This window comes from Heloderma suspectum, chromosome 17 (genome assembly GCF_057233095.1).
Source record: "Heloderma suspectum isolate Gila_16-S chromosome 17, 16-S_ref, whole genome shotgun sequence".
Taxonomy (NCBI): Eukaryota; Metazoa; Chordata; class Lepidosauria; order Squamata; family Helodermatidae; genus Heloderma; species Heloderma suspectum.
In genome coordinates this window covers 4300677-4310885 of record NC_139474.1, presented here as the reverse complement: position 1 = coordinate 4310885, position 10209 = coordinate 4300677, and the positions used below count along the sequence as shown (strand labels likewise).

The following is a 10209-nucleotide window of genomic DNA, read 5'->3' as shown; positions in this document are numbered from 1 at the left end:
TTCATTAAAACTCACAATATTAACAAACGTTAAAAAGTACTGGGTAGCCAGCTCGCGCAACTCTGGGATTAGGGACCAGAGCTTCCATGCAGATCCCATGTTTTTGAGCATGCATGCGCAAGGCACCCTCATTGAGTCTGCTTCTCACTGCAGATGTCACCCTCTTGCGCCTCCTCCTCCTCTTCCTCATCATGGCCGCCACTTGCTTGCTTGACGGGCAGAGAGCCCAGGAGCAAGTCGGCCAGGGCATCTGCTGCTCCTCGTTCTCACCACCAATGGTGTCTCAGCCGGAGCGAGAGGCAGCAGGCTGCAAGGGCAAAGAGGAGGAGCAACTCCAGGGAGCTCTTGTCGGTGGGCCCCTGCTGGGCCGTGGGCCCTCGGCACGTGCCCAGCCGTGCTGACCCTTGACGCTGGCCCTGGCCTGAGCCACTGGCTTGCGCAGGACGGGCCGCCCCACGAGACCAGCCAGTGGCAGTCGGGAGAACGCTGAGGCAGCGAACTCACAATGGGAGGCAGCCGTGTGGTCAGGGAGCTTCCGGAATGCCTCCAGTTGCCCCTGGGCACAGCGGCAACCACATGATTAGCCACGGCCACCCTAAGCATGCTTCTTCCCCTGGTCCTAGCCTGGGGGTTTGGGAGCCGGCCCCTCACGAGGGCAGACGGAATGGCTCCGGAGGGGCCTTGCGAGCAGCAGTTACGGTACCGGCAGAGCCCCATGGGAGCTGAGGAGGCCTGGGTGTCGACCATGGCCTTGCTCAGCAGCGTCTTCGCAATATGGCTGTTTGTTTTCTACGCCCTCCACTGCCTGTGTGCGAAGAAGGGTCAGTGTGGCCTGGAAACAGAAGAGGGATGTGAAGTCCCTGGGGAGGTGAGTGGGACGGGGGGCGTGGGGTGGATCTGACTGGGGAGCGGGTTGCAGCAGCAACTCAGCTTATGGAGGTGTGGAGAAGGCGCCAGCGAGGTGCCCCCCCCTCCTGGAACCTTCAGCCGTGCCCCCCCCCCCTTGGGCCATCTACATGAAGTCCAGCATCAGAGGCAATGCACCTCTCAAGACCACTTGCTGGGGAACATGGGCAGGAGTTGCGCTTGTGTCCTGCTTGTGGGTTTCCCGCAGGCAACTGGTTGGTCACTGTGTGAGCAGGATGCTGGACTAGATAGGACCTTTGACCAGATCCAGCACAGACATTCCTACGTTCTTGAAGCGTGCACAGTATTCCAAAGGCAGAACATCACACTGACAACACAGTAACCCACACTCAGTGGTTGAATGTGGTTTGTTTGTTGAACCGTGGGGTTCGTGTGTTGTCTGAACGTCCACAGGGTTGTACAGCGTGGCTTGCTAACTGCCCCGAACAACCCAGCAACGAACCATGGGTTCTCAAGGTGGGTTGCTTGAGAAAAACAACAAATAAGGGTCATATAGGCCCCTTCCAACCTGACTATTCTATGATTCTGTGAGAACAAGCCACGCTGCAAGGTTAACAAGCCGCCCTGTGGATGTTCAGACAACACGCTAACCCACAGTTCAACAAACAGCCCACGGTTCAACAACAACCCACACTCAGTGGGTTGTCTGAATGGCCCCATTGACCTACTTGGCACTATCACCGTGGCTTGCTTAAGCCACCGCACATGCTGGGCGCCATTTGCCTAATTACCCACCGGGGTGCAACTTGTTGCATTGTCCAAGCCTGGGCGGCATGGCTTGTTGGAGGGGGAAACCACCCTCACATAACCCATGAACTGTTCTTGGGTTATCTCAGGGAATGTGGGTTTGGGATAGGGTGGTGTCAGGAGCGCCCTAGTGGCCTCTTTCAGTAGACTCCAATAGCCAACTCAAGACACAGACAAAAGGATTCTTTTCAAGGCTTTAATCCTTTTACAACTTAATGACTCTTACAGAGGCTAATCACCAGCGACTAAGCAAGGAACAGCAGAGTGGCCTATGTGCCGAGTAGGCAGTTGATCCCCGTTTGAAGGAGAGTCACTTGAAGACCCTGAACTGATGGGCTAGGGAGAGATCCTCCCTCTTTCCTTTGGGTCCATGGGAGGCGGCCGTTGCTTGCGCGCCAAACGGGCGCTACGCCTCCTTTCCGCGCCCCCCATCGCTCGTCGCTCCCTGCATCTGCGTCGAGGGTCTAGCAAGCCCCCCTCCCGCACTCTCTCACTGCCAGGGTCACTATCTATCTCAGGAATGCCAGCAGGAGGAATCTCTGCCAGCTGCTGTGCTTGTGAGGGATGAGCTGGCTCCTCTCCCACGGATTGCTGATCCTCCTCAGAATCAGAACTGCTCTGGGGTTCTATCGGCTCAGTTTCCACCCTGACAGGTGGCCGCTTACGGATCTCCAAAAAGGAGGAAATGCATCACCAAGAACAGATGACAAAAGAGAATGCCACTCTGCGTAAAATTTGCATAAACTTAATTTATATGAATCGATGCCAATTTAGAAATAATCCTCATAATTTAAATAGAAATACAGTACATCTCACCCTAGCATGGAAGACTGTGGCCAGGTGACCTGTGTGCCTTATTCAGTCTGCAATCCAGGTCCTATCGATGGGCAGCTTCAAGGCCCCTTTCTTGCTTCTGACGGTTCTTTGTTTTTAAACCACACCTGGACAGGACACCCCTTCAAACAGACAATGCCTTCAAAATATAGGACAGTCCTCTGGCAGCCCTTCACACAGAAGAATGTAAAAGAGGACACCTGGCCACCCTTGGGTATTTGCTTATGCCAGGGGTGGGCAGAAAGTAGAACGCCAGACATTTTAGATTTCAGCTGCCAGCATTCCTGACTATTGGCCACGCCGACAGGGGCTTCTGGGAGCTGAAGGCCAAAACATCTGGACATCTGAAGTCCAAAACATTTTCTGCCCACCCCTTGTTTTGCAACATGTAGGTCTCCACCCTAAATGTGGTCACACCAAAAACTGTATTGGTCTTTTATGATCCTAATAATGCCTGACCCTGAATTTGTCACTGAGTTTGACTTCTTCCTTGACACAGCATGCTGCCGTGATATCTCGGTCTTGGGTAGTCATAGCCCGTTCAGGCCCCATCCGCATATATTTAAACTTAGCAATTTCTGCCCCTGCCTCCAACGTACATCCCTTTGCACTTACATTAAACCTCATCAGCCAGTTGGAGAATCTCCTTCTTTTGGGAGATTCATAAGCAGCCACCCTTCACAGTTCACTTGGTTTTTTCCATCCCAAAGAGAGAGCCAGTGTGGTGTAGTGGCAAGAGTGTTGGACTAGGAGCTGGGAGTTCTGGGTTCTAGTCCCCACTCGGCCATGAAAGCTCACTGGGTGACTTTGGGCCAGTCACAGACTCTCAGCCCAACCCACCTCACAGGGTTGTTGTTGTGAGGATAAAATGGAGAGGAGGAGGATAATGTAAGCCGCCTTGGGTTCCTAGCGAGAGGAAGAAAGGCGGGGTGTAAATGCAATAAATAAATAAATAAATAAATAATAACATGGTGTCATCTGCACACAGCTCATGCCTAACTTTAGATGTTTATGAATTTAATAGGACCATTCCCAAGCCTACTTCTTACTTCCTTGCTTTGTGTCAGGGTTCACCTTATGACCTGCACCCCCTGAGCAACCCCTTAAGGATCTCTTGCCTCCTTAAGAGTCCACCTTCCTTCTTTTAAACTTCCCCTTCCCAGTAATGTGGGGTTTAGGCTGTAGACATGGGGTGACTGATACTGTAGACACTTGGGGTACAGCAGTTTACCAGTAGATTTAAAGCAAACTAATTACAACTAAAGGTATTTACACAATGGAGCTGAGTGACACAAAAGGCATTATAAGAAAAGGAAATTTGCAAAGCGCAAGTTCCTTTACCCTAGCTGTCCTTAGACTTTTCTAGGCTGCTTCTTCCTGCTCACTCTTCAGACTCTGCTCTCACTTCAGGCTCTGGCTGCCTCTGCTCTCACTGGCTCTCTCGCTCTCTTTATATACCGTCCTCCCTCAAAACTGAAAGCACTGCTTCAAACCTGAAAAAAATGAAACTTAACTGGGGAAATGAAACTGACACTTAACCGGAGAAATGAAATGACTCTTCTCAGGGTTACCTCCTCCCAACAGAAAACTCCAGGCCTCTAAGCCTGACCTTTGTCTTTTTGCCTCTGTAGGCCTAAAACCTTCACCCATTGTAAGAACTGTTTTTGCTATTTTCCTACCTTCTGCTTTGTCTTGTTTAGCCAGTTGCAGGAATTAAGCTGACAGGTTTGTCATCCCCCCCACCCCGCTTTTCCCACGGGCAGGGGAACCAAGAATCATGCACGGAAGGAGATGAGGACCGTTCCGCCACATGTGGGTCCCAGGCCCTTGCCTGCACCCAGCCCAGATGTGGTTCTCGCAAGCCAGCGTCCAGCCAGGTCCAGCAAGCCTACGCACGCCAGCTGGCATCCATGGAGCAAGAGCTGGAGGGCTTCCTGCGTGAGGTGAAGAGCCGGCGATGTGCCCTTGGGGAAATTGCGACGGACGAGAAGTGCTCCCTAAACTCAAAGGGGGACCCCGAGAAGCTGCGCATCACCGTCTATGAAATTGCGGACCGCGAGGGAGTCGGCGGGGTGGAACAGAGCGGACGCAAGCAGAGGCTCCAGTGAAAACAAGCAACAGATGAAGGCGTTGAGACGGACTGGGATGGACAGCAGGCAGAGGATATACAGCGGAGCAGACGCGTCTGTGTGTATATCATGGTCTTGTCCGTTAACAAGCAGGACAGTACATTTATTGGAAATGGATAAACAGAGATGTCAAATCAATGGGAGCCGGGGCTGGTTCTTGTCACGCGTCAAACAGTACAGCAATGTATACAAACAAACATGGCAGAAACGCAAGTCGCACGCTTAGCAAGTTCTTTAAACAGAGCTTGCGTCCAATTTTATGCCTTTGTAGAAACGGGGAACAAGAAGTTCACTTCGAACAACGTGAGGCTGCCACTGGTGACTGGGAACTCCTTGAAAGCAACTCAGTTCTGTCTTGTTATATACAGCGTTGTGCTCTCTGCACCCCACTTATCTGAGCGGTGTGAACTCCAGGGCTGCAAGAGTTATCCAGGGTTTGGGTTTCCTTTGAATGAGGGAGGCTCACAGTTTAAACCCTGGGTCTGCGGTGTGGTGCCCGTAGACACCTCCCTGGCCTTTCTGACGTATTATTTCTTTCGTTTTTATGCCGCCCCGTAGCCGAAGCTGTCTGGGCGGTTCACAAAATTAAAACCACAAAAATACAACAGAAAACACAATATAAAATATAATAGATTCAAATGACAGAATAAAAATACAGCCGCAGTAAAACCTAGCAGCAGTGCCGATGTTTAAAACGCAATAGCAAATTTAAGACAGCAGAACTTAAAACCTGGAGTGCTAAAATGCTAAAATTGCCTGGGAAAATGAAAAGGCCTTCACCTGGCGCTGGAAAGAGTACAACGTAGGCGCCAGGTGAACCTCTCTAGGGAGTTTGTTCCACAACCAGGTGCCACAGCAGAAAAGGCCCTTTTCCTGGTAGCCACCTGCCTTACCTCTTTGGGCAGGGGCTCCTGAAGAAGGACCCCTGAAGATGATCTTAGGGTCCGGGCAGATACATATGGGAGGAGATCCTTTAGATTCAAATCTAAAATTTGTATTTTATTTCTTAGGGTTTTTAAAATTAACAAATTTAAAATTAAAAAAAACACCTGAGAGGCAGTCCTGCTGCAAAGGGAGGCTCTGCTGTCCAGTTCCAACTTTATCTGGGTTCCAAAGAGTGTTTTTGTATTTTAGGGTTCAGCCCCCACTTCTGCCTTGTCCTTAGGGTCTTGGGCAAGTTACGTTTCTTTCAATCTCACCAGCTTTCCTGTTGAGAAATGAGTGTTTTGTGACTGGCCATGCCCACCAGGGCAGCCATTTTACCAATGGGCAACTTTCCTGCCATGGCAGCCATTTTGTGAGAGCACCCATGACACGCGCTCACATTTCCAAATGTGCCCACCGGCCCAAAAAGGTTGGGTCCCCTGGTTTAAGTCTACTCCAACAGGAAACCTCCCCCATTAGATTTCTAGGAGGGTCAACAGCACATCATAGGATTCTTACAGAGAGCAATGCAGCACTCTTGTGTTTCTCTCCCCTTCCTGGTTTCCTGCTTACACCGTCCTGGCTCTCTTCCCAGTCTTGTGAGGGAAATGCAGGTGAGTCATCTCTAGCCATCGCTCCTTTTTTATGCCATCTTAGCTTCCACTGAGACACATCACCTGAACTTTACTTGCAATCAACAATCTTCTGTCAGGTCTTGAGAGGCACTTGAAAAGCCAAACCTTTTTGGCTCAGTGAGCACATTTGGAATGTGGTGGGCACTCTCACAAAATGGCTGCCACAGGGAGGGGGGGCTGGCCATTGGCAAAACGCTCAGTTTCCCACAAGGAAAACCGGTGAGATGCCAAGAAAAGTGGCTTACCCAAGGACAAGGCAGAGGTGGGATCTGAGCTCCAAAACACAAAACCACTCTTTTGAACCCAAATAAAGACGGCTCTGAAGGGCAGCACTCTGCTTTGTGGCAGGACAGCCTCCAAGTTAATTTTATTAATTAAAAAAATCTCAAGCAATAAAATAAAAATCAGGAGTGTCAGGGAACCTGGCAGACACCAAGAGAGGTGACCATGGGTGCAACGCTATAGACCCCAACTGATAGTCCTACCGACAGAAATATATTGAGTTCAGAATCACAGACTTGCAGGGACAGGGGGATCCGGAGGGCCCATCTTGACCAACTCCAAATCTCATCCCAACAGTGTTCGTTCTACAAACTTCTGTTCAGTGTCCCCTTTGATTGGGTCCTTTGCGCCCGCTCTCCTCACCAGGGGACACCCCGAACTACGCTTCCCTTCCTTCCCACCTTTGACAAACACGCCAGGAAGATGGCAGCTCACCAACCGAGTTGGTGGACCTTTCTCCTGTCAAGGCTGGTTCGCTAGTTATGCTGAGGGGGGGGGGAGGGAGGGGTATCTTTGTGCTGTCTGTAATGATGACACAATGGAAAGGAGCTGTGAGGCTGCATAGACATGAGGGAAGGCTTCACAGGAGGCTGAGGCTTGCATGAAACACCCAGCAGAGCCACGCCACCCGCTCCATCTCCTGGCTTCCTTGGACTCTTGGCCATGGCTCTTCAAAGTGTCTCTCAGCCTGCCACCTTGGCCTGGTCCCTCCTGGCGATGGCCTTCTTGATCAGGGAGGTGGCCAGCCTAAGGAGCCCCTGTGAACAGCAGCTGCGCAGCCGGAAGCCTGCCATCGACTCCTTTCAGTGGCCAGGCTACTGGGTTCCCCTGATGATCATCCTGGGCGGCTGCTGCGGACTGGCCTGGTGCATCCTCTTCATTACCTATGATGTGAGCCAACGGGGAGGGAAGGAGCTGCCGCAGGTCAGGAGCAATGAGGAACAGGCAGCCACGACCTCACTGGTGAGCCTCTGGAAGGGGGGCGGCGCAGGAAAGAGACGTTGCCAACGTGGCAAGGCAGGGGAGCCAGTGACACGCGGAAGGGGCCGTAAGAAGGAGAGGCCGACGCTTGCAAAATGGCAGAATGCCCCCGGCTGTGGCGGTGGGCGCTTCTAGTGCTTGAGTGCAGGGGTGGGCAACACGTGGCCACTGCCGCCCTGCCCAGATTCATGGCGGTGGGAAAAACAAGGCCAGTTTGCCACCGATTTTCAGGGGCAAGCCGCTTCGGAAGCCTAAAAGGGCCAACGCTCACGTGAAAAGAAGTGACGCTTGGCCATTGTAGGCTTCTGTGGCAGTTTGCGGCTGAAAATGCTGATTTGGGGTGGGGCTGCCACTGCCAAACGTGGCGCCCAGGCCCTCCAGAGCTGCCCACCCCTGCTCCAGCATCATCCCTAGACTAGCTGCTGTTCAGTAGGCGTGGGCAGAAGGGAGGTGAGGACCTCTGGGTGATTTCCATTAGATCAGCAAAACTCCCAATGGTTTAAGGATAGGAACAACTAAGAAGCGGCCCCCGCGACCCCAAAATCAGGTTGCTGAAGAAGGATGCTTGGGGAAAAACTAGGTGTGGATTTTTGTGTGAAAGGACCCGAGAGCTTGGTTCTGAGATGGATCACAAACCCCTGGGCTGTGTATGTGCTCAGAGACACCCTGTTCCTTAATACTTAGCACATACCTGCTTGCCTGGGCCGCTATTTCGCAATTGGCCCTCATTTGGGGTGCAGCTCAGGACTCTAATTTAAAAAAACAAGTAGACCCTGCAAGCCCAAGGGCTCCCTGGCCCTGCTGTACAGAAAAGGGAAAGGACAAGAGAGAGAGGCTGCATTCACACACCGCGCTAACCACACTTAGTAGTTGAGTGTGGGCTGTTGTTGAACCGTGGGTTCATGTGTTGTCTGAACCCAGGACCTTTTCTGCAGGGTGGCTTGTTAACCACACAGTGTGGCTTGTTAACCGCCCTGAACAACCCCACAACAAACCATGGGTTCTCAAGGTGGCTTGTTTGAGAAAAAGAACCCACCCTGCGTGGTTGACAAGCCACCCTGAGGAAAAGGTCCTGGGTTTGGACAACACGCTAACCCACGGTTCAACAACAACCCACACTCAATCACTAAGTGTGGGTTAGTGCGTTGTGCGAACCCAGTCTGTTGGATGGAGAAGAGGGTGGACGGATTGGTCAGTGGGGCGGAGTCTTGTGGCAATGGAGAAATGAGGAAGGGAAGGCAAGGAAGTGGAGGCTGGAGGAGAGGGAGACCTGTTGCAACAAGGCCAGCCAGGGAAAACATCTGCCACACCAGATTTGCAGACTTGAGACAGGAGTCCCTGGTTAGGACTGGATGCCAGAGATACCCTGGCCTGAAAAGGCCCCAGGCGCGACCTCTTTTCTCCTGTGGATAGGGCGACCAGAAGGAATCGATCAAAACGCTGTTCCAAGTGGAGAGTAAAAGCTCAAACATCGGGATCCCACCCTGGCCAGAAAATCAAGCCCCAAGTGAGAGGACTGGGGGACAATCCCAGCTGGAAAATAACCTCACAAGCGACAGGACAGGAATCTCCTCCCAACTGGAAAATCGTGTCTCACGTGTGACGACTCAGAGCCCTTCCCGGCTGGAAAACAGAGTTGCAAGCGAGAGGGTGGGGAGCTTTACCCAGCTGGCAAATAAAGTCTCAGGCATGGCAACTCGGAGCCCTTCCTGGATGGAAAGTAACGTCGTAAGGGAGAGGATCGGGAGCTCTTCCCAAGTGGAAAATAAAGCCTCTGGCACAGCGACTCGGAGCCCATCCTGGATGGAGCATAATGTCTCACAGGAGAGAACTGGGAGCTCTTCCCAACTGGAGAATAAAGCCATGACTGAGGGGAACGTGGACCCTCCCCTGTACGGGGAGCTCAAGAGCCTCTCCCCCCGCCAGGCTGATGAGGAGAGTGACAGCACCTTGTGGGCTTTTGTGGAGAAGGAGCTGGAAAACCTTTTGCTTAAACTGCGCCTTTTCCGGGGGCCCAAGCCGACAGCCCCAGGCGAGGTTGCCCCAAAGCCCCCAGGAGAGGATGCCCCAAAGCCCCCAGGCGAGCAGGGACCGACCGCCCCAGCCGTGGAGCCGCCGAGCACCTTGGCTGAGGAGACCCCAAGTCCCCAGAGAACGACGGGGAGCCCCCCTTTGCTGCACTTTGTTTTCTGTGAGGTCCCAAGAACCAGGAGCCCCACGAGGGGCAGGGGACGCGGGAGGAAGAGGGGCGGTGGCCGGGGGTGCAAATAAAATGGGCTGCACAGAGGGCAGGCCAGGATGGCGTGTTGGTCCTTAAGCAGAAAGGACTGGTGACAGCGGGCTCCCCGCTCCTCCCACCCATGTTTCCCCAGAATTCTCCTTGGCTCTCCAGCAGGACTTGAGCCTGCTCTTCCTCCCAGACGCTCCAGGCAGAACAGCGGTCCCAGTGGTGCCGTTAGGGCTGGACTCCAGGGCAGACCCCCAGGGTGCCCTCTGCAGAATGAATAGGAGGGCAGGGCCCGAAACCCAGCAGGGCTGGCTTACCACATTGGAAGTGAAGTAATACGCACGGGGCTGGCGCCAAGGGTCGGCATGGTTGGGCACCTGCCAAGGGCCCACATCCCAGCAGGGGGCCCCTGACAAGAACTCCCTGGACCTGCTCCTCCTCAGCATTGCAGCCTGCTTGCTCACTTGCCTCTCGCTCTGGCCCAGACGATGGGGCGGGGGGGGGAGTAGATGCCCCGGCCTCC

The 10209-nt window shown here is 53.1% G+C and overlaps 1 protein-coding gene across 1 annotated transcript; it reads left to right on the top strand.

Annotated features, from left to right (window-relative positions):
* The first annotated feature begins 294 nt into the window (after positions 1-294).
* On the top strand, positions 295-5302 carry LOC146334257 (uncharacterized). The gene is made up of 2 exons (XM_084824654.1): positions 295-868; positions 4272-5302. Exons 1-2 carry the CDS (start codon positions 602-604, stop codon positions 4614-4616), a joined length of 612 nt encoding a protein of 203 aa, XP_084680780.1. The 5' UTR covers positions 295-601; the 3' UTR covers positions 4617-5302.
* Positions 5303-10209: the final 4907 nt, after the last annotated feature.

Bases quoted from the DNA above. Each gene is read 5' to 3' on its own strand.
- LOC146334257 (XM_084824654.1), top strand. From the start codon at position 602: ATGCTTCTTCCCCTGGTCCTAGCCTGGGGGTTTGGGAGCCGGCCCCTC. The intron at 869-4,271 runs GTGAGTGGGACG...TCCCACGGGCAG, and splicing joins GATGTGAAGTCCCTGGGGAG to GGGAACCAAGAATCATGCAC.